Raw genomic sequence first — 24,677 nt, forward strand, 5'->3', positions numbered from 1 at the left:
CGGCGAATGAAGAGACGGGACGCAGCTTGATGCAAGCAAATGTCAATTTATTGTACAGAAGCACGAGTTTTTATACACTTTCAGAAGCTGCGCGTTTTAAACTAATTGGTTCTTGAAGCTAAGCCTTGCATACTAGGCAATCCCTGACTGGTGGTTAACTACCAGCAATCAACAGCAAGGTGTTACCTTTCCTTGGCGCCATCCTTGGCGCCATCCGTCTCCCACTCCCCTGTGCTCTGTAAACATGCCTCATCATGTTAATTGTTGTCTAGACAAGCTCGAGCACATTCCCCTCAGCTAACTGATTGCCACGCATGGTCCTAGTTTCCAGACCGCTCCTGCAACTCTGAAAGAGATGAAAGCAGAATGACAAACTACCACTTCTGCTTTTGCTGCCCTGTCGGCAGAAGTTGAAGGCGCTAGAGCAAAAGACTCTGCTACTGCTATGACATTCTTGGGAGCCTCGTTCCCAAAAGCCAAAAGAAAGGACAGGGATGCATGGTGTGTAGCAGCAGTGCGGCTAAAGCGCCAAGAGCCAAAGGAAATGAATCTGCCACCGCTTGAATCTCCCGGTCCATGTTGGAGAGAGAAATACCCGGAACACGTGCATAACGTCTCGACAGAGGACAGCTTCTATCCACCTCTGCCTCTGTCCACGCCTCCATCACCCCAATCGGCATCTGCAGAACGTCACTGTGGTTTGGAGAATGTACAGCTGCAAGATCTCATGAAAAAATTGGAGCAACTTGAGACATGGATGCTAGAATTGGCACAGCCTGCTCCTATAGCACTGCCACTATCTCCCTTCTCTATTAATCCTTTTTCACAGGGTGGAGGAGGGGAGAGTGGCTCTGGGGAGACATTAGCAGCGGGACCGTTACCACCGCTGGTTCCAATGGGAGGCATGGGGGGTAATTGTAATCCAACACGTCGATGGTGGGGAGTCATTTGGGATGCAATTATAGAGGGGCAATTTGGGCCGATGGCCTTTCCTGTGATAGTAACACCACAGGGTAACGAGTGGGAACCTTTAGACTGGAAAGTAATCAAAGAAGCGGAATTAGCAGTAACACAATATGGGTGTAAATCTCCATATACTAACTCAATAATTCAGCATATTTTCACAGCAAATTTATTAACTCCATATGATGTGCGTATGGTTGCACAAGCTTTGTTAACGGCTTCTCAGCAGATACAGTTTTTTCAACGCTGGCAGGCAGCGAGTCATGCTGCTGCGGCCACGCCACGTCAGCAGGGGGATCCGCTGTTTGGAGTGAATGCCCAAATGCTTTACAGGTGCCAGCCCCTTCGCTAACCCTGAGTGGCAAGTGGGATTCCAACCCGAGGTGTTACGATTAATGCAGGAACTAGCTCTGAAAACGATTTTTGCCCTCCATGATGACAAAATAGCACCAGCATTTACGGGGATAGAACAGGGACCTATAGAATCTTACCCAAAATTTATAGACAGACTGCATGCCGCTCTCATGATTAATCCTGATCTGAATGAGGATATGAAAGCAAAGTTTCTTGATATGCTTGCTTATGATAATGCTAATGAGAAAACTAAGAAAGCTTTAAGCCTCCTGCCGTGTGGGTCATCAGCTGTCCAGCTGTTGGAGGTGGCAGAAAGAATGATTGATCAGGAAAAAACTGCCTTTATGGCTGCTGCGGTAGGAGCTGCAGTGGAGCCGCTTGTGCAAGGTAAAAATAATAACGGGAGGCAAGCTAGATGTTTTAATTGTGGCAGGATGGGACATATTAAATCACAATGTCATGTTCCAGGCTCACAGCAAAAGAAATGGTGTGTGCAGTGTTGGGAAGATAATCATAACACCAGTGATTGTCGGAAAAAAGGGGAACGAGACACGGAGCACGTCTCGCCCTTGTGGTACGAACACAAGTCCAGGGTGCTTGGACCGCTGCTCCACCGCCACCTCCGGAAGCACCAGAGTGGACCTGACAAGAGCAGTAGCTATTACTCTTACCGACACCACAGTTCAATTGGTTGATTCAAATCTTGTGGGACCTTTGGGACATGGTGTGAGTGCCTTATTAATCGGATGTTCTTCAGTATCTAGGAAAGGTATTTTTGTAGTCCCAGGACCTATTGAAGGACGGATTAAAATAATGGTTTACACACTAACTCCCCCTATAACTATTAAGGAGGGATCAAAAATTGCTCAATTAATTCCTTTTGAAGCAGAAGTGCCTAACGCAGAACAAAAGACAAGGGCTGTAGAAGGTATTGGATTCACCGGTCAGCCTGGTGTTTTGCTAGCCATGCACATCAGTCGGGGAAAACCGGAGGAAGAAACATAACTGAGACACCCTAGTGGACAAGTGTGCAAATTGCAGATGATTATAGACAGTGGAGGTGATGTAACGATTGTAGCTTTTCTTAAGTGGTCTAGGCGGTGGCCTCTAATGCCAGCGGGTACCGGCATTGTAGGGGTTGGTGGGACTCAAGCTACCTTTATCAGTAGAGACATAACTGCATTTATGTTCTCTGATGGTAGGGTAGTAACTACATGTCCCTACATAATGCACCTGCCTGTGGCACTAATTGGAAGAGATCAGCTGAAAAACTGATGATCCAATTTGGATTGATCAGTGGCCGCTAAAGCAAGACCGGCTGCAGATTGTCAATAATTTGGTGCAGGAACAATTAGATGCTGGGCACATCGTGCCTTCAACTAGTCCATGGAACACCCCAGTTTTTACAATCCCAAAGAAGTCTGGGAAATGGCAGCTGTTACATGACTACGAGCAACCAGTGCCGTTATGTGTGATATGGGCGCCTTACAACGCGGGCTACCCTCTCCGGTTATGCTACCGGAGGATTGGGATTTGGTGATTATCGATTCAAAAGACTGTTTCTTTACAATTCCTTTACATCCACAGGATGCTGAAAGGTTTGCTTTTACAGTGCCATCGATAAATAAAGCAGAGCCAGCGAAAAGATATCACTGGGTGGTGTTGCCGCAGGGAATGAAAAACTCACCTACGACGTGTCAATTGTTTGTTGCCTGGGCTTTAGAACCCATTTGTGAGCAGTATCCTCATTTACTTATCTAGCATTACATGGATGATATTTCGGTTGCAGGAAAACAGCTGGATTCTGAGCTGTTTTCTCAGCTGAATTTTATGTCAGCTCACGCATAGTCTTGGAAAAAGGGGGTTGAAGATAGCCCCAGAGAAAATTCAGAAGAAAGGGAGATGGTTGTACCTGGGCTGGATCATTACAAATGGAATGATTCGACCTCAGAAAGGGAAAATTAACACAGCAATAGAAACATTGTCTGATGTGCAAAAATGAATGGGAGATATCCAGTGGGTTCGTAATATCTGCGGAACTACGAACGATGATCTGAAACCATTGATGCCGCTCCTGGGAACAACTGCACAGGCTCAGGAGCGCTGTCAATTGAATGAGGATCAGCAACAGGCGTTGCAGGTGATCACTAATAAGATAGTAACAACTTATGCTCACAGTCGACTAGACAACCAAGCTCTTTCGTTGATGATAATTGACTCAGGAGGTGAGAGAGAACACCCATTAGGGATTATTATTATCCAGCTGGGAGAAGGGAAACTGCATTTACGAATTTTGAAATGGGTTTTTCTCCCTTTCCAGCCCAGGAAGACAGTGGTTACACACCCTGAATTGTTTTCACAGCTTATTATCAAAGGGAGGCAGCGAATTGCAGATATCTCAGGCCTCGAGCCGACTATTACATATGTACCTGTGTCTCAACTTTATTTGGACTGGCCGTTGTCTGCTTCAACAGAATTTCAAATAGCAGCTGCTGATTTTTTGGGAACTCTCACTAACACTTACCCTTCGGACAAACTTTTGCCATTGTTATCTCATCAGCGCATTGAACATTTGCCTTTGCGATCAGAGGTTCCTTTAAAAGGGATAACTGTTTTTACTGATGCTGGGTGAAAATCTCACAAAGCTGCAGTCACCTGGAAAGCAGGAGAAACCTGGGAACATAAACTGCTCCCTGGGGTGACCGGAGACTCTTTACAGACTTTAGAACTCCGAGCTGTTACTTGGGCATTTCAGCACTGGTTTCGAGAACCCGTTAATGTGGTATCAGACTCATTATATGTTGTGGGCACGGTACAGCGTTTGGAACATAGTATGGTGAAACCTGTGCGAAATCCTGTATTGTTTACTCTGTTGTTACAGTTGTTAACGCTTTTGAACCAGCATCGGGATGAATATTTTATTGTGCATATTCGCAGTCATCAGAAATACGGAGGTCTCACGTTAGGTAACGCTCGGGCTGAGCAGCTTGTCGCTCCAGCCTGGACAGGTCCTGTTGTTAAAACCTTTGAACAAGCTAGGTTATCACATGAGTTTTTTCACCAGTCAGCAAAAGTGTTGGCCAGGCAATTTCACATTCCTGTGGCTGATGCTAGGGAAATTGTACAGTCCTGTCCTGATTGTCAGAAGGCAGGAGCTGGCCTTGGTTTGGGGGTGAACCCTCGGGGACTCCGACCCCTACAATTTTGGCAGATGGATGTAACTCATATCCCAGAATTTGGCAGGCTTAAATATGTGCATGTTTCAATTGATACCTTTTCCCTAGCGCCCTGAGCAACGGCGCAAGCTGGTGAAACAGCATGGCATGTAATTAGACATATGCATGCTGCCATTATGGCACTTGGAGTGCCTGCACAAATCAAACCTGATAATGGCCCGGCCTACACTTCTTGGAACTTTACTCTTTTTTGTCAGCTTTGGGGTATATGTCCTATCGCAGGCATACCACACTTTCCCACGGGACAGGCCATTGTGGAATGAGTACATCAAACACTGAAAGCGCTTTTGCAAAAACAAAAAGGGGAGAGGTACTGGGTCCGGCAGAGCATCTTGTAAAAGCGATATACGTATTGAACTATTTATGGTTTACAGGTGATAGAAATGAACCGCCAGTAATAATGCATAGTTTGTGTTTGAGATCTGGGGTAAACCAGTGTGGAAATAGTGTTTTTGGTCAATACAGAGATGTCGCTACAGGAGAATGGAAGGGACCTGCGGAACTAAAAATGACGGGGCAAGGACATGCTTGCGTTTTTACAGATACCCGTGTTAGATGGATTCCGAGTCGCTGGGTGAGGCCCTGGCAAGGGGATCTTAAGAATAAAGAAGTACAGGATCCGGTTGAAGTAGAGGATCAGGTTAAAGTAGAGGATCAGGTTTGATTTCTTATGTTTTACAGGGCATGGGTCAATATCACTGGTAGCCTTATGTCCTGAGGCACTTCAACGACACCAGCATCGACTGAACTTGGTCTTGACCCCATGTGAACGCAGCTGCCCAGCTCAGAACAGATCAAGAAAATCGACACAGCTTGTAGAGAGCGTGGTCTGAACTGTCAACCTTGGGTTTTCATACATTGCACGTGGTGTGACAAGAAGACTTGGAGAGTCGCACGTGCATGTGATCGAGATAGTCTGTTTAAATGTCACTCATGTAATGATCGGGTTGTGTTTTGTTCTGAAGCGAGCAAGTTGTCTGACTTTCTAGGTGTGTTAGCATATTGGTAATGTGCTGTTAATATGGAAAGACAAGCGTGAATACTTTGAGAATAACAGTAGTTTTCTTGAGGTTTTAAGCTACATTAAGGACCTTGGGTGAAGGGTTTTTAGCAGAAATTAGTTTCAGGCTTTTAAGACGCTTAGCTTTGCAGTGTATTAATCAGAATAATAAGATAGTTGACAGGATTTGTAGAATTAGAATAAACGTTCCTCGAAGCTTGCAGTTGCATTGGAGCAGCTGGGAAAAGGAGGTAAAATGATGGCAACACCTCAGACGTAGAGCACAGCTATGTTGATTTGTTTTCCACCAGGTAGTGAGGGGATTTTTGACATTTTACCCAGAACGAATATTTGGGTAACATGGGCAAATTCAGCTGGGGTAACAGATTTTTGTCTGAGCTTGCAACAAGCAGATAACCCTGTTTGAACCTGTGTGATTGGTATGCCTTTGCAGGAGAATGAAACCGACTTTGATGGGTATTGGAATCCACGGAGCGTAAACCTGGCTAACAGAGAAAGCGGTTCTTGTTTAAGCCCCAACAGCAGATATGTTTGGCCCTCTATGCGTGGCGCAGCTTGGCAGAAAGCGGTCATTGAAAATTTAAATCAATTACATCAGTTACCTTTACAGGAGTTAGACTTATTGGCTAGCATTGTGCCTGTCCAATATGATAATGTTACTGCAACCGCAATGCCAGGTTGTAAAAGCATGTCACCACAGCTCCAACCAGTGAATGGTACAGGAGTGATCTGGTTTGATAAACCGCGGCATAGTTGGTTTACAAGGCAAGGGGAGCAGGGCCGGTATGTACGTTATCTAAATGTCACAGGGCATTCCCTTTGGAGTGACTTGAGAGCCGGAAGGTTACATGTAAGCACCACAGGGGGTTTTAAACTTCCTCCAGGAGTGTTTCTGGTTTGTGGAGATAGAGCATGGCCCCGTATTCCCATGCGACCTGTTGGTGTGCCTTGTTACCTTGGACGGTTAACGTTGTTTGCTCCTCACATGAAAGATTTATTCAATGTCAGTAGGGATCATGGGAGACCTATTTGAACTTTTGATGATACATGTAACGACAATGTACAGCTGCCATCAGTAGCACTGCTATAGCCACATCTATTTTTCTTCCAGGAGGAATGGCAGCCATGAATGCAAAAAATATACATAGATTAGCATGCTGGGGTCAGAAACAATTTAATTTGACTTCATGAATGGTAAGTGAGCTACTTACTGATGTAGAGGGTGTTAGGCATACTACTTTGAAGAATCGAGCTGCCATAGATTTTTTATTGTTAGCACACGGACATGGTTGTGAAGATTTTGAAAGGGATGTGTTGTTCCAGTTTGTCTGATCACTCAAAAAGCATAACTCAGCAATTAGCAACACTGCACGACAATATGAAGCATGTTACTGAAGGACATGATGCTTTTTCTGACCGGCTCAATAGCCTCGGGCTAAGGGGATGGTTGCAGATTGTAGTTAAAGGAGCATTGGTAGTGGTAATAGTGTTCTTGATTTTGATATTGTTACTTCCCTGTTTGTTTCAATGTTTGCAACACATAATGAATGGGTTAATTAAACAGATGTCCAGAATGGGGTCTGGATTGCTCAAAAACAAAAAGGGGGATTTCTGGAGTGGCTGGAAGAAAACGGGCATATTATGAGCAACCCAGACCGAATAACTTGGTTGTAATAACAGGCCGCAGCTCTAACAAGCTGCAGGTGTTGTGAAGGACATGTGCAAGGCCAAGGGAGACAAAGAAACTGTGTATTCACAGAGAGATAAGAGAGTTGGACAGAAAGATGATAAAAACAGGATGCCTGCACAAGGGGGGAGCAGCGTGTGGGCACCACACCGGGACCAACCATAGGGGAGGTGGAAGCGTGTGAACAAGTAGTATAACCGATCACCTTTTACATAACAAAGCGTGCGTAGTGTGAGTATTTTTAGCTGTAGAGTATAAATTGGTGTGAGTCTATTAATAACGTGGCACTAACTTGATCTCATTGGTCATATAAGTTGTGCCTGAGCCTACTGCGTCAACAACTACCATCTTCTCAATTCCCCAGGGAATTCTTGGTGCTTCCTTTTAACCAATTCACACATAATTTCCTCTGTAAATGTTAGTTGATGCGAAGGAGTCACCCGTCATCCGTGATTTGGGGTTGCTTCAGTATATTAGCCAACTGATTGTTTTCTGGTGGATCCTGTGGGCTCTTAGGCCCTAATTTCTGCCGTTTCTCTGGCAGGACTAGCAATATTTGACTTTCAGCTGCTTCTTTCCTTGCTTGATCTGCCACTTGCTGTCCTATATGCACCGAGCTATCTCCAAGGTGCTGCACTTTACAATGCATAATTGCCAGCACCCTGGGTCAACTGGTCACCTGAAATGATGGTTGGGTCTTTGCCTCATAATTTGACGGGGGATCCTTGAGACGTTCAGAGTCCTCTTTCTTGCTTTCTTTCCAACAGCCCCATCGGCATGGTCGTTTCCAAAGGCAAATTTCAAATATGTCCATACATTAAAAAAGCCTTGTCTGTTCATAATAATCCCAGTGCCCTTAGTAAGGCTGTGAGTTCTGCCTCTTGGGCCCACGTGTCAGATGAGAGGGCTTTGGCTTCTCTTCTCTCTCTGATAGTTACCACCACATGTCCTGCTCTTTGGGTCCCATTTCGCACAAAACTACTACCACCTACAAATAAGTCCCAGTCTCCATTTTCTGTTGGCGTGCCTTTTAATTCCACTCGGCTAGAATATACCTCTGCCATTGTCTTTAAACAATCATGAGTTGGTTCTTCTTTTCCACTGAGATCATGTCATTTTTGCCCAGGTGTCAGTTCCCGGGCCTCTTGCATCGGTAATACTGTAGCTGCCACCGTGCGCGGACAGGTTGGCCGTCCTTTACTGACACTGTCCAGCTGTTTGGAAAAGCTCCCCACGGCTCTGCTCCATGGTTCCAGGCTCTGGGCCAACACTCCTAAGGCAACGTGTCACCTTTCATGCACAAAGAGTTCCAATGGGTTTTCTAGATTTGGGAGGCCTAGAGCTGGAGCACTCATTCCAGTCCGTTTCCATTCCGTAAAGGCATCTCTGCACTCCTGAGTCCAGACAAGGAGGTTTCCCTTTCCTCCGACACCTTCATATAGAAGTTTGGCAATGAGTCCCAAATTCGTTATCCGTAAGTGACACCACCCGGCCATTCCCAGGGATGCTCTGAGCTCTTGTTTTCATTTGGCTTCTGGGATTTGACAAATGGCCCTTTTCCTCCAGCTCCAAGACTCTGCTGGCCCAGGCAAATTGTAAATCCCCAATTGGTTGCTTCTTCTGGGGTGATCTGAGCTCTTCCCCAGGATAGTTTGTACCCCGCTAGGTGAAGTCGGAAAGGGGGGATTTGTTACTATATTATTTTTTTTTTTTTTCAGTTTTGCAGCTGCATTGCTTCCAGGTATTGCTCTTTGTTTCAGTGGGATCAGCAGTGAGCCATTGCTAACCCACCCTCGCTGTGTAAGTTCATGCCAAGAGGAAAAGACGTCCAGAACTTGCGGTCCCTGAGGAGACCGTTGTGTGGTAACTAATGACACAAACACGGACAGTCCATACAGGGGAAGCACACTGAGCTTCAATTCAATTCAGCCAGCTGTAACCAGAGGGTCGGCTGTGTGTGAGACTCCAGTGTCTGATTGTCCAAACCACTTTTGGTGCTGAAATCTCCGTTTTTAGGCCCAAGCACTGTTTAGGATCTCAACTCCTCTTTAACCACTTTTTTAAGGCACAACTTTTTAAATTTTGGAAAGCAAAGCCTGATTTTAAAAGCCTAAAGCTTCATTTATCGGATAGAAAAGCACATTTATAGAGTTCAGCACCTCCTTCTCAAGCCCTGAAGCCCTGGCTGGCTGACACTTTGTGCAGCCCAAACCTGACAGCCTCCAAAGGGGGGGATCCCAGGGGCTCTCAGGGTGCCCTGCTGCAGCGCAGACCACCCTCTCTTTACATTCCCTCAGGCCTGGGGGAAGCTCCTGGGAGGCAGTTTGTGGCTGCTGCCTCTGCCATGCCACCTGCCACTGCAGCACAGGTGCCTTCAGCATCCCTCCAGGCAGGCAGAGCCGGCTTTTAGGCTGCCCTGCGCCCCTCCAGCGGGCTCAGGAGGCCCAGGTCCCTCAGCCCCTGCACACAGCTCAGCTGCTTTAGGCCCCTAAGCCCACCGTGACAGGCTGCCCGGGGCCCTTCTCCAGTTTCTTCACCCTCCTTTCAGAAGGAGAAACTCATGGGCTCATCCAGCATCCAGCATAATTCCCATGCCCTTCTCCCCCAGCTGTTCCTCGGCCAGTCACACCCCAGCCTGTCCCCATGGACAAGGTTGTTCTGCTCCCAGGGCAGACTTTGCCCACTCTGCCTTGTCAACTTAGGGAGGTTTCTTTCGGACGAGTCCCCAGGCATGCCAAGGTCCTTCTGGACTGAAACCCCAACACATCAGCACTTCTAGTCTGTGGGCAAGTGCTTCAAACACCATCAGAACAAGAGGAACGGGAGACCACGATGCACTACATGGAGTTTCTACCTCAGGTTGACAATTCCCACAGTAAACATCTCCGAAGTACCAGGACAGGATATAAAACAAGAAAAGCATGGCCAAGGGGGAAAGGACTGACAGGCTAGGGTGTTTTTGAGTTTTTTTTGCAGGATATTAGGAGAGTACCAGAGAAGAACTTGTATCAGGGAAAGGATGGGCTCAGGGCTGATTGTGGGCACCTATGAGGCAGCCCTGCACCTGGTGTGAGTTCCTTCAGTGCTCAGGGAACATGCGAGGGCTTTGCCTAACTGAAAAACAGGAATGGGAAGGAAGGACAGCACCATTCAGGCTGGTGGGGAACTGGGCAGGTTTCTTGATCAACCTCCTGCACAGAGCAAGGCCAGACCAAGTGACTCAGGGCTTTCCCCAAACAGACTTTGGTCCCTCTCTGGGATAGAGCCAGCACACACTCTGTGAGATACAGATTCCAAAAGAAGGCTGTCATCATTTTGGAAGACTTACTCAACTTTAGGTCCTCTGAACCTCTCTTGTTTCAGCCTATTGCCTCTTGTCCTTGTGTCTTGTGGTACGGAGATGAGCCTGACTATGTCTTCCTGGTACCAGTGCCATGCTGCTGCATGTTCCTCCAAGATCTTTTTTTCTCCAGGGTGGACAAGCCCAAATGACTCAACTTCTTCTCATTTTGCAAGTTCTCCACCTGTGACCACCATGGTGGGCCTCCACTGGACAGGGTCCAGTTTAACAATGTCTCTGGTATACTGGATTCCAGGTACGCTGGATCTATTGTATCATGTGCCGAGTAGAGGGGGATAATCACTTCAATTGTCTCTGCTCAATCTCATCGAGCCCACCATGCTGTTTGGCTGAATTTACCGATGACTCGTGCTCTGCCTGAAACACGCAAGAGTCAACAGGACCGTTCCCACACAGCTGCTACCCAGCCACGCGGTCCCCAGGCCCTCTGATTGCAGGGGCTTAGTCCACTCTGGAGAAAGGACATAGGATTTTTCTTTATCGAATACAATGAGGTTCCTTTGGAACCTCACTTTGACCTGTCTGTGTCCTTAAAGATGACAAACTTGCTTTCCAGTGCTGTGTCTGCTGTCTTGAGTGTGGTGTAAGAGTCGGTCTAAAGAGAACTATATGGTCTCAACATTGCCAACAGAGACCTGGAGATGGAATGTGGTCCTCATGGACACCAAGACACAAAGACCCTGGGAAAGAGAACTGCACGGTACGAGGAGTACTATGCCGCTCCCTGCAACCTGGGATTGAATAAGGCCGCGTCCAGAAGATGGATCACAACTGTGGTCATAACAACGAACTGGAAAACAATACAAGAACATGTCTCCTGGTCTGAAGCTACCCGCCACTGGAGCAAGATAACCTGGCTCGAGAGGGCGGAGACTGGCGGCAGTCCATGGACCAGAGGAGGAGCAAGGTGTGTTGCTTGGCATAAAAAGATGCCTTCTTAGCAACTGAACTTTGGAGATCTTCCCCACCAAGGATCACGACGACTGGAAGGACCAGCGGGATGCTGCCTGGACCTGGAACCATAGGGACACCTTGGACCCGTGGTGGTAGCTGTAATCCTCTTTCCTTTTCTTTTTACTTTTTCTTTTATTCACTTTCTGTCTTTCTACCTATCGCACGCCGCTTTACGGGCAAGCAATAAAATTGTGCTGTTGGATTGAAGCATAACCCCTTGGCGTGGTCGCCTTGATTTTTTGTGCTTTGAGATCATAGTTAACGAACCATCACGAGTCCACTGAGTGGACCGTGACATTAAACTGGTGTCACGGACAGGATCCTGAGAGACAGAGGGGTGCAGGTTGTGTGTGGTTTGTAACAGGGGAAGGACGTTTCATTCTAGCCGCACCTGGCCCTACACCCACCTGGGTGAGAGGTCTCCAGAAAGCAAGGGGGGTGACTCGAATTTCCCACACACCACACATACCTAGGCCTTAGCACTCCAAACTCCGATTGAGGGCTCTGTCTGTTGGGATCAAGCTAAAAGAACTCGAAGTGCAAAAGGGGGAAAGTGCTATAGAGGGGGGTTGCCCTCGTGTTAAGAGTATTTGACTGCTCTGCTCGGGAAAGTGAAGGGACAACCTTGTAGTAACTATAAGCTGCTTTCCTGAAGCAGATTTTTGGTCCCTTCAACCATTTGGGAAAGAGAAGGGCGACACAGCAGTGGCTGTGTGTTTGCAACTAAGTCTAGCCTCCCCTAAGTGGGTTTGGTCCCTTCGTAGTAACAATGGCCGAAAAAGCTGATAAACAAAATCCTTTGTTAATGAAAGATCGGGACATGTTTTACACATTTCTGGCAAAGTATGGGGCTCAGCCCTCTGTACCCGGAGGAGATTTGGCTCGAGATAATTGGGCAAACTTGCAGAATGTCGTGGACCAAGTGACATCCTTACAGGCTGAAGCTAAGGTTAGATCAGCTAAGGGCAAATCTATAGTCTGTGCCATTTTAGGAGCTAGCCTGGTCGCAGCAATTGAAGATCGCCTTAGAAAATGTAGCAATGAAAACAAAATTATAGAATCCCTTGAAAATTTGGTGAAAGTTCTGCAAAAAATGAATTATGACTTAGAACAACAATTAGAGAAAGAAAGGGAAGAAAATTATGACTTAGAACAACAATTAGAGAAAGAAAGGGAAGAAAACCACTTGTTAAAAACCACCCTGAAGGCAGCATGCTCTAAATACACTGAAGTCCTGAGTGAAATGGAGCCGGAAGTAGAGGAAAAGGGTATTCGACTAATTAACCCAATATACTCTCAGAAGGAGTTGGTGGGGGCGAGAAAACGTTTTGTGGACAACCCTCAAGTGAGACCCTTAATTAAAGCAAAATATACTTATCTGAATGAGGATGAGGATGATCCCCACATTACAACCAAAGAGATACCATATACTGCCACGGAGCTAGCCAAACTGAGCAGAGAGTATGGACGTCTTCCTAAAGAGTCCGAAACAGAGTATGTGTGGCACATATCCCTAACTGGGGGAGATGAAATAGAGGATGTGGGAGCAACCCAACAGAACATAATTTCACATTTGGAAAATTTGGGTTTGCAGATCCCTTCAGAAAAGGTCCAAAAGCCCTCGCAGGAAGCGAATTTCTTAGGAATCTGGTGGAAAGGGGGAATGACATGCATCCCACCAGATACCCTTGCTTCCTTAGAACAGATCAAAATGCCTGAGTCGAAAAAGGATCGGCAACATGTCTTCGGATTATTGGTGTTCTGGAGAAAACACATCCCGGACTTTTCTATCATTGCCAGACCTCTTTATGATTTGCTAAGAAAAGGGGTCAAATGGGAATGGACTGCTTCTCAGGAAGAGGCTATGCAATTGTTAATTTTTGAAGCAGCAGCACACCAAGCTCTTGGCCCTATCCACCCTACAGACCCCTTCCAGGTGGAGTGGGGGTTTGCTTTATCAGGACTGTCAGTTCACATATGGCAGCGGGGCCCTGAGGGTCCAACCCGGCCTGTGGGATTTTACTCCCGTGGCTTTAGGGATGCTGAGAAAAGATACACTGTTTGGGAGAAAGGTTTGTTTGTGGTTAGCTTGGCTCTCATAGAAGTAGGAAAAATCGTATGACAGCAACGCATTATATTGAGAGGCCCATTTAAAGTTATAAAAGCAGTCACTACTGGGACCCCTCCCCCTGACGGGGTGGCCCAGAAAGCCTCAGTACGAAAGTGGTATGCTGAGATTGAGCACTACTGTAACACTTTCTCTGTATCTGAAGGAGTTTTTAAAAACCTAGCTACACAAGAAGTAGCGAGCCTGGACGAGGGCCAAGATAAACCTGCCTCAGTCATGCAGGTTGCCCCTCCTTTTCCCTGTGAACAGTCAGTTAGTGCTTGGTTTACTGATGCTTCTGCCAAACGAGAAGGAAAAGTGTGGAAATTCCGAGCAGTAGTGCTCCATACCTCTTCTGATGAGCAAATTATAGCGGAGGGAGAGGGTAGTGCACAAGTTGGTGAATTAATTGCAGTATGGAGCGTTTTTCAACATGAAGCACAAACTGCTTCTCCTGTTTACATTTATACTGATCCTTATGCTGTGTTTAAGGGATGTACCGAATGGCTTCCTTTCTGGGAGCAAAATGAATGGCAGGTTAATAAGATTCCAGTGTGGCAAAAGGAAAAATGGCAAGACATCTCAAGTATTGCTAGCCAAGGGAACTTTGCTGTAGGTTGGGTAGCTTCCCATCAGATAGATGGGGGGTCAGCAGGAGAATGGAATAACCGGGCTGATGAGTTAGCAAGGCTAGCTCCTGTACAGAAGGACCAGACTGTAAAAGACTGGGAACACCTGTTAGAATGGTTGCATGTAAAACGCAAACACACAGGAGCTAAAGATCTGTATCATGAAGCCCCTTGCCTGAGGCTGGCCCGTCACCAGAGATATGTGTAAAACCTGTATATCAGCCTGCAAACAATGTCGAAGACGACTTGAAAAGCACCCTTTAGAGGATGACCCTCGGCATTTGAGGGAGGGTAAAGGCTTGTGGGATGCCTGGCAGGTGGATTTTATTGGTCCCTTTAAGAGATCGGGAGGAAAACATTTTGTGCTGGTGGGAGTGGAAATAACATCAGGACTAGTCCAAGTAGAAGCCTTTAACAGGGCTACGGGGGAGAACACGGTGAAAGCGCTGCATGAATGGTTTGGAACTTTTCCAGAGCCACAAGAAATACAATCTGATAACGGTTCTCACTTTACTGCTGGAATTGTACAGGATTGGGCACGAAGCAAAGGGATTAAATGGGTATTTCATACCCCGTATTATCCGCAAGCTAATGGAACTGTAGAAAGGACCAATGGTCTCTTAAAACGACTTTTGAAACCTCATGAGGGAAATTGGGATGTCCGCTTGTGGGAAGCTGTTAAAGCTGTAAATGATAGAAGGGGGGTAAACGGATGCCCCAAAATAACCGCTTTTTGCCCAACGGCTCCTTCCTTGATTCCTTCATTAAAGGGACCAAATGATTTAAAGAACCCAGCTCACTTCTCAGGACAACCCATTCTGGTGGCACTTCCTACTGTGGGAAACGTACCACTGGTACTGAAAACCCCACTGCATGCATGTGCTTGGGAAGCCTTTGATGCCCTGGGAAAGGCACATAAGAGAAACACCCGCTGGATAATCCCATCATCTTAACTCTTTTTTGCCTCAGGGAGGCAAGCTCTGTTGTTTTATTTTTACAGGAGAACTCCGAGGGACACTGAGAACATGAACTATAAATAGATGAAAATTCATAGCCCTAAATTTTAAAATGACTAATAGTAAAATTGGACTGGTACTACTTGTTTGTGTTTTCCCACTTACGCATAACCAAAAGGGTGCTGAATGGCCTTGGTCTAAATCTATTGTCGGGTATACTGCTTTTACAGGGCAGTATCCAAAGAATCACTTTCTAAATTTGGCCACTGTAGTACTGTATGATGATAAGGCCTATTCCCCACTTGAATGGGAGTGGGATAGGAAAGACTGGATCAGAACTCTAACTGGAATAATTGGAGAAAAGGTTATGGTAGGATGCAGAAAAGTGGAAGGACTTCTCTATGTAAAGGCCTCTTTAATTACCGTCTCTGGCAATCTTTTGGATCCAAATTTAACAACCAGGATTCACCCCGGTATTTCAGCAAAACTTTGTCATGCTGCTGAGTGCAAATGTGATAAGCGAGAATCCCTTATTATGTGCTGTCGCCAAAAGCACGTCGGCAATTATACCACCCTTGATCCATGTACCAACAACGTTAAGATCTCTAAGTCTTGTAAAAATGACAAGACTGACTGTTGGTATAACCTCACCTTGACGAGACCTGTCTATGTGGTGTGTAGTTGGCGAAGCAATCCGGCAAACCGATCAGATCTATTGAGTCTGACCTTCAAATTCAAAATAAATGCTGTAACTAAAACCCCAGTGATGCTTGTTGCAATAGTCACACACCATGGCATGGACACGACCCTCACGCTGAATGACAAAAATAAAGTTTTACCCCCTTTTATGGTGGCTCAGGGTGACAACATCTCCATACGATGCAGATTAATTACTGAATCCCTTATTGTGCCAACAAACAGCTATGAAATTGAACCCCATGGTTCTATTTTGTCATGTAAAAACCAAAGCCAAGAGTGCTGACTGGATTTGACTGCAATGCAGTACCCCTATAAGATTATGTGTGGCATAAACAACACGGAATACTGGGGGGAACTCAGAATAGATGTCATTACACCTACCACTCAACCAATGGCTGTACCCAATCCAAAACTTTTTGAAATTGGACCATATATAGTCAGAAATACAGGTCAACAACAAAAGTTGTTTAATCCAAAATGGTCTCTTAAACGAGTTGAGTTGTTGATGCAAGTTAATGTTTCAGATATTCAGCCAGCCTGCTCTCCTTTCCTAAAACCCTCTTATGAGGGAGGGATAACCTGGCTGCGGAGACAGACACCTTTGGGAAACGGACTCAGAGAGACCTCACTGGTGTTTTGGGAACAGGATTGGGGTTTCTGAATGGCATTGACTCAGAGATATTAATGACCAAATCGGCAACTACAGCTAATGATCTGGCAGGATTGCAACAACCTTTGCCATCTTCCCTATTGGCTCTGGGAACTAACCAGTGGCAGTTAACAGATGTGTTACCAAAATGGGAAAAGGTGAATACGGAAGATCACAAATTGATTGTAGATACACTTGGTATAATCCAAAATAACCTTTCTCTGGCTCTTAGTTGTATCCAGGCTCAATTATGGATACAATCAGTGGCTGCCTCGATTATTAGAGAAGGTGAAGGAGGCACTTTTCCCACTGAAATTCGGAAAGTAGTCTGGGACCGTGCCACCGATTTTGAGAGGAAACTCCAATCCTGGTGGAATTTGGTAAACTTTACTTATAACCCCACCACAAACAATGCCACCGCTTTTGTACTGACGATGTCACATGCGTCAATAAATGTAATCTACCCCATTATTGCCTTAGGATTGAACCAGAAGGGAACCACACTCTATCCTTTCGAGCACAGAGTATGGGCCCAAAAGGTGGATGAGAAATGGCAAACTGTAGATTTGGAACCTTGTATCGTGCAGGAACAACAAGGATTTGTCTGTGAAGGCAACACAATCAGAGCTCAGGACATTTGTTTAGACACTACACAGAGAATCTGCCATTTTGAGATTCGTCCTGACGATAACCCTGAAACAGTGCTTGTATATATTGGCAAGGGTTGTGCATGTTTGAGAACTGCTTGTAATTCTGTATCTGTAGATACGGTGATTGTAGATACTAAGAATCATTCCAATTCTTGCGTTTGCAATTTTATGAACATCACTGGATGTGACTTCTCCTATTTAGCCCCAGGCACATCCCACCAGCTCTTGAAATCTAATTATACACTAATTCACGATTTGCAGCCTGTATCCATTGGAATGAATCTCACCTTGGTAAAACAACTGTTACAGCATCAAGACTTGATCAAGATTCTGGCAAAGGTTAGAGAAAACGGACAGAAAACCTTGATAACTGTCCATCACAATGTGGAAGAAATACACCGTGTCTTGAGAAGAGTGAGAAAAGATGCAGAACACGGATGGTGGGACACACTTTTCGGATGGTCTCCGACTGCTACTGGCATCTTGAGCAAGTTGTGTCACCCTATTGTCATCCTTTTGATATTGGTCTTGATTGGTCTTGTTTTGTCAATGATATTGTATGTCTTAAATTGGAGAATGGTAAAGCAATTGACGTATCTGACATCTGTAATCAATGCACGTATCTTGTTGAATATCCCTTCCAATGTGGACATCCCTAAATCTACTGACACAAGGAAAATTGTATAAGACCTAAACAGATTTATGTTTAGTCATTTTTATGAATACCATTTGATTGTTTTGAACTGTTTGAAAGAAAGAGGATTATTTTCCCCTTCTTTTCCTGTCATTTTCTTTTCCCCTTTTCTTTCCCTGCCCTTTTTTACCCCTCTCAGAGGATTATATCGCTGCCACGTGGTCCTGATAACAATGTTGAGCCACGGGGTGGTGTAAGAGTCGGTCTAAAGAGAACAATATGGTCTCAACATTGCCAACAGAGACCTGGAGATGGAATGTGGTCCTCATGGACACCAAGACACAAAGACCCTGGGAAAGAGAACTGCACGGTACGAGGAGTACTATGCCGCTCCCTGCAACCTGGGACTGAAAGGAACAACTACACCCTGGGAAGGAGAACTGCACGGTACGAGGAGTACTATGCCATCCCCTCCCACCTGGGATTGAATAAGGCCGCATAACAGCTGTCCAGAAGATGGATCACAACTGTGGTCATAACAAGGATCGCGACGATTGGAAGGACCGGCGGCGGGACACTGCCTGGACCTGGGACCATAGGGACGCCTTAGACCCGTGGTGGTAGCTATAATGCTCTTTCCTTTTCTTTTTACTTTTCCTTTTATTCACTTTCTGTCTTTCTACCTATCGCACGCCGCTTTATGGGCAAACAATAAAATTGTGCTGTTTGATTGAAGCATAACCCCTTGGCGTGGTCGCCTTGATTTTTTGTGCTTCGAGATCGTGGTTAATGAACCATCAAGAGTCCACTGAGTGGACTGTGACTTGTGGTTTCATCTAGAAATTCTATGAAAAAACACCCTCTCATCTCCTCCAGGTTCAACAGGCAAGGTGACAGGTTAGATCCCATCAGCACCCATCTACCTGGATGCCTCCAGGCAGAGAACCAGGCACTGATCATGTATGTCAGAGACTGATGATCCAGCTGATTTAATAAATATCTACTTCTCTACTCATGCAGGCCCGAAATATCCTAATGTGGGCACCAGAATATTGTGGATGAGGGTTTTGAAAGCTATGCTCCCTTCCACTGAAAGACGACCACTGCTCTGTCTAAGTCCAGCAATCCTGTCCTTTCCTCACAGAAAGCAGAGAGGATGTCCAGGCACAATCTCTCCTGGTCAACCCACTCACCTCATTCATACACCATGAAATATTACACTAGTGGTCAGTCTCTGGGAATTTTACTTCCCCTGCTCAACCCTTGGCCCTGCGTGCCATGGGTGGGTGCTGCCAGCCCTGCGAGAGCTCTCCCCGTCTCCATGGCCTTTCCCAGAGGATGGAGAGTGGCCTCCCTGTGACAGCAGCCTGCTCGCTCAGCCCCCTGGGATACCGCCCCTCTGCTCCCACGGACTGCTCAAGGTTGCCGGAGGTCAAGGCACTTGATCCCCTCCCACTGCTGCTGCTTCTCCTCCAGAGTCCTGCCTGCAGCCACAGAGGCCTGGGAGAACTGGCCGGGGAAGGCGGAGGAGAAGAGGGCAGAGACAACCTCAGCTGTACCCACACCTGCCCTTGCTCAAGTCAGCAGCGGCCACACAGTATCTCTGTGTCTTCTGTGACTGCTCCTGAAGGAGGGAACACTCCTTCGGGTGCCCTGGAATTGCCTCACCGGTCTAAACCGCGTGGTGGATGCCTGGGCTGTTGGAGGCTGCTGTCCTTGCCGAGCAGCTGTGCTGAGCTCTGCCACCTGCCTTGGCACTGGGTTCCCTCAGTGTCACAGCTCTGTCTGCAACAGGACGGGCTGCAGCTGCCTCTGCGTGGGCCCCTGGCTGAGGGCACTGCTGCACATCTGGGCTGAAGCCCCCCAGCTGTGGCACCAGCCCAGCTCTGCCTGGCCATAAGGCAACCTGGTACCAAGTGTCCCCGAGCCCGGGGGTGCAAAGGCTTTGCTTCAGAGCAGAGACATGGCCTGGGCAAAGGAGAGCTGAGTCTTGAGCCCTCGGACTGTGCAATGAAGTGCTGAAATGGGCTCTGCAGGGCTTACTGAAGCACTGAAGACATCCTCCCTGCCCCTGCCTGCAGAACCACCAGACACACACATACACACACGCTCTTTTAGGAGTACTTGGATCCTTTGCTGCAGTTTTCCTGGTGTCCTCTCTAGTAATGGGTTAACAAAAGTTGATACTCCTGCAGAAAACTTTTTCTAGTAAGGGAATTGCCACTGCTGGAAATAAGTGTGTCCCCCCAGGAGAGGCAAGGCCCGTGAGGGATTGCCTCATCCTGCTGCCCAGCAGGTTCCCCTGCAGCCCCAGGGACAGCTGGAGGGAGCCCAGAGGGGCAGAGGAGGGAGGCAGGGAGAGCTCAAAAGCAGCCCTTGGTGGGAGGCTGCTGAGAGCTCCCTGCTGGAGAAATCTGCAGAGCCCTGGAGCCGGTAAGTGTGTGGCTGCAGGGCAATGCCTCTGCAGTTCCTAGCCGGGTCTGCAGCAGCTGGGCCCCCCCAGCCTGTGGGACCGTGTGGGAGCCTTTTGCTGTGGAGGAGGCCAGTGTGCTGCAGAGCAGGGCTTCCCTGCTGCAGCGTGGGAGGGCCAGGGCATGTGGGCTGCCTTGTGCCAGGGCCGGCTGCAGGGCTGTGAAGGTGGCTGTGCAGGCAGGGGTGCCCAGGGCTGTCCTTGCCAGCAGGGTCCCTGCAGCCCAGGGGGCTGTGTGCTGGGGCAGGGGCTCTGCCGCCTGCCAGGGGCAGCTCTCAGCCTGCCGGGGGGCTCCCGTGCGGCTGCGGGGAGAAGCTGTGTGTGCAAGCAGTGACCCCACACAAGGAAGTGCTTATCTGTTGTTAAGAGGGTGTTGTGTGCTTCAGGGCTGCTCACAGCTTCCGCTCACTGCCAGAATATTTTCCATTGGTGGTTTCAAAAATTAGTACAAAGCAAGGTTAGTGTAAAGGTAAAGTACTTTCTTGAGTCTGTTTCCGTTTTATACTCTTGGGGAATGGGTTGGAATACACGATGAAGGAGTTCTTAATAATGACAAGTCCCCTAGACTCCTGAATTGTAACTTTGAAATATCAGAGGGTTTTATTTGAGTCTTCCTATTTGCATTCAGTCACTCCTTTCCCACGGACAAAAGGAGCTTTGCCTTTGCTGGACCCACCAGGCTCAGTCTCACCTGACCATTATTCCACCTGCAAACAAGTAACCTGCGCCCAGCCAGTGCCCTGCAGAGAGGCATGTTTGTGCGGGGCCAGTGCACAGAGGCAGAGATGTGGTCTGTGAGCACTGACAGGGAAAGACCTGGCACAGGGAGATACCTCCCACAAGGAAAGTCTCCTGACATCCAGGATGTTGCAAGGACTGATAGGAAACTTCAGACAGAATTGTTGTTGAAGGGAGAATCAGAAAGCTCTCTCTGACCATGTGCAGTGCAGACCCCTTTCTCTGAGTCATCCCCCTGGCCTGCTCTCCCCCCAGCAAAGCCTCTGCCCTCAGGGCTGGGGGTCCCGAGGCGTGAGCCACCCCCTCTGCAGCCAGAGCTCCAGCAGAGCCGCGGTGCAGCTCTGCAGCCACGTGCCCCGGTCCCTCTGCAGAGCACAGGGGCTGAGAGCAGCTGCCCGGCAGTGTTGGTGTGTGGGAGGTGGCGAGCAGAGCTGGGCAAGGGCAACGCTGCCCTCAGTGCCTGGCTCGCTCGCCCTGGACACTCTTACCTAGACCATCAGTGCAATTTTACTTCTTTCTCTGCCTTTTTGGGTTAGTTTTATTCTCTAGCTCTTGCTGTCAGGCTCTCTGGGGATGGGTGTTTCAGCTGCAGAGTCACACTCTGACCTTGTGGGTCCTCTCCTGCAGGTGTGTCCATGGGAACAAGTGTCCCAGCTTTCCTCTCAGCTGTGGGGCTGTGGGCAATGCCCTATGTGGGGCTGGGCAATGGGCTGGTTCTCCCTGAACCTGATGCTCTTGTTAGGGCACTTGGCTACCTCCTTGAAGTTCCCTTCCAAGCAGCGAGTTGCCCTCCAGAGTGGAAACCTGTCCCCTCGCACCCATTAGTGATCTGAAAGCCCCACATAGAAGCATAGAGTTTCTGTGATGGAGAAAACACTGTTGGGGTGGGTGAAATGAGCTGTGTATCCTTTGCTGTGGGTGGGATGCTGAGTTCTGATGAAAGTCTACAACCTTTACTGGTCTGTGGTGGGTCAGTCCGTTCTCAGCAGTGCCTTGTGGTATTTCAGGGTAACATGGGAGTGTGGCCACCATTCATCTCAGGAAGGTGCAAGCCCACAGAAACTGGGAACCAGAAGGACAGACCGCCTCCCCTCACTGGGCACTCACCCACAGGCAATCCTCTTGCCTCACAGACCTCACTCTGTTCCACCGGAGGGCAGCAAAAATGCTCTGCTTTTCTGACATCCGAGAATACGCAACAGGAGAGATGGGGGGGAGCTGTGAAAAAAACTCAAGCTCTCTTACAATGCCTTCACCCTTCCCGTTCCTTAGCACTGGCGCTGCAGACGCTGACCAGCCCTTCTGCGTTGGCACTGGTTTCAGAGGACAAAGTTAAACACCAGGACCTGCCCCCACCCACTGCTGCAGAGTGGGGCTGGCTGGTCAAGAGCCCGTGGGCAGATGCCCTGCTCTTCATCACCCACACGGCCAGCACCAAGCAGGGCTGCAGCCACACAGCTGCAGGAAGGTCTCCGAGAAAAGAGAGGGATGTCTGTGTGTGACGGGGGGATGGTCTGTGGGAAATGGCTTTGATTTTGCTTGCAGAAGTCTCCCCTAAATTATCACTGTCTTTTTCTCCTGTGACAGGACCATATGCCCAGAGGCAGCACATGTCCAACAGCAGCTCCATCACCCAGTTCCTCCTCCTGGCATTGGCAGACACGCGGGAGCTGCAGCTCTTGCACTTCTGGCTCTCCCTGGGCATCTACCTGGCTGCCCTCATGGCCAATGGCCTCATCATCACCGCCATAGTGTGCGACCACCACCTGCAAACCCCCATGTACTTCTTCCTCCTCAACCTCTCCCTCCTCGACCTAGGCTCCATCTCCACCACTCTCCCCAAAGCCATGGCCAACTCCCTCTGGGACACCAGGGACATCTCCTACTCAGGATGTGCTGCACAGCTCTTCCTGATTGTCTTTTTCCTTTCAGCAGAGTGTTCTCTCCTCACCGTCATGGCCTATGACCGCTACGTGGCCATCTGCCAGCCCCTGCACTACGGGACCCTGCTGGGCAGCAGAGCTTGTGTCCACATGGCAGCAGCTGCCTGGGCCAGTGGGTTTCTCAATGCTGCGCTGCACACGGCCAATACACTGTCACTGCCGCTCTGCCAAGGCAATGCCCTGGGACAGGTCTTCTGTGAAATCCCACAGATCCTCAAGCTCTCCTGCTCACACACCTACCTCAGGGAAGTGGGGCTTATTGTGATTAGTTCCTGTTTAGTCTGTGGATGTTTCATTTTCATTGTGCTGTCCTATGTGCAGATCTTCAGGGCTGTGCTGAGGATCCCCTCTGAGCAGGGACGACACAAAGCCTTTTCCACGTGCCTCCCTCACCTGGCCGTGATCTCCCTCTTTCTCAGTACTGCCATATTTGCCCACCTGAAGCCCCCCTCCATCTCCTCCCCATCCCTGGACCTGGTGGTGGCAGTTCTGTACTCGGTGGTGCCTCCAGCAGTGAACCCCCTCATCTACAGCATGAGGAACCAGGAGCTGAAGGACGCACTGAAGAAGCTGATGCAGTCAGGTGTATCTCAGAAGCAACAAATTATCCATGTCCCTTCACAAGGCATTTCCACTTCATTTCTGGAAACTCCAGTGCGTTTAGCATTCTATTTGTGACAATCCTGTTTTTCTAGAAATGTCTGAATCTGTTGCACGTCGGAACCCAGCCTGTCTGACCTGGTGTTCTTTGTACATGTGCATGGGTGGACAATTAACCTTGACTCCTGGCTCACATCTCTGTAATAAAAGGAGGATTTCTCAGTTCCAGTGTTTGGACTTTTGGCACTAATTCCAAAGCCAAGCTGAGGAACAAGCTGCAGGAATTGTTTCCTGAACAACGTCTCTGATCTTGGGTTCTCCATGGCTCAGGGGAGGAGGGCATGGGGCAAGGCGTTAGGGCATGGGCCTGTGTTGAGCCTTGGCGTGTGGGGGCCCAGTGCCCATGGGAATGGTGGGTGACCAAGAGGGATGTGCCTGGGACCATCTCCCTGGGCTTTCAGGCACCGCTGCCCTGCACAGCAGCACCGCCTGCTCAGGGCCATGCCTGAGACCACATCCGTGGGCAAGAGCAGGTGTCTCTGTGGATGCCCCAGCTGGGGCAGGCTGCTGTGTCCCTGGTGCAGCAGGAGGTGCCTGGGGAGCCCCCAGGCCAGCAGCCTGGTGCTGGGGACAGGGACTGGCCCCGAGGGGCTGCCAGGAGTGGGCAATCAGGGTCCCTGTGAGAGAGGAGCAGCAGACAGAGGGAGGCAATGGCCTCTGTGTCCTCATGCCATGGCTGGTGCCAGCCCTGGGGCTGACTGGCAGGAGGAGACCCCTCTCTGCCCACCAGCATCTCCTGTGCCCTTGTGATGGTCTATGGCCATGGGGTGAGTGCCCAGAGCTCTGCAGCCCCCTTTGGGTGGGCAATTGCATGGGGCCAGCCCCGCGTGGGCTGCTGTGTCTGCCTGGGCTGGGGAGAGGGCAGGGGAGGTGGGCAGAGCTGGGGAGGGGGGGCTGGGCTGGGAAGGGCCAGGGAGAGGGAAACACCAGTGAGAGCTCAGCTGTGTGGGTGTGCAGCGTGGGGGC

At 48.6% G+C, this 24,677-nt stretch overlaps 1 protein-coding gene across 1 annotated transcript; it reads left to right on the plus strand.

Annotated features, from left to right (window-relative positions):
• Window positions 1-22,664: 22,664 nt before the first annotated feature.
• LOC130143471 (olfactory receptor 14C36-like) lies at window positions 22,665-23,729 on the plus strand. The gene has a single exon (XM_056326153.1). It carries the CDS (start codon window positions 22,719-22,721, stop codon window positions 23,727-23,729), a length of 1,011 nt encoding a protein of 336 aa, XP_056182128.1. The 5' UTR covers window positions 22,665-22,718.
• The last annotated feature ends 948 nt before the right edge of the window (window positions 23,730-24,677 follow it).

Source organism: Falco biarmicus, unplaced genomic scaffold, assembly GCF_023638135.1.
Source record: "Falco biarmicus isolate bFalBia1 unplaced genomic scaffold, bFalBia1.pri scaffold_30, whole genome shotgun sequence".
Taxonomy (NCBI): Eukaryota; Metazoa; Chordata; class Aves; order Falconiformes; family Falconidae; genus Falco; species Falco biarmicus.

Excerpts from the sequence above, each read along its gene's own strand:
- LOC130143471 (XM_056326153.1), top strand. The coding sequence starts at position 22,719 with ATGTCCAACAGCAGCTCCATCACCCAGTTCCTCCTCCTGGCATTGGCA.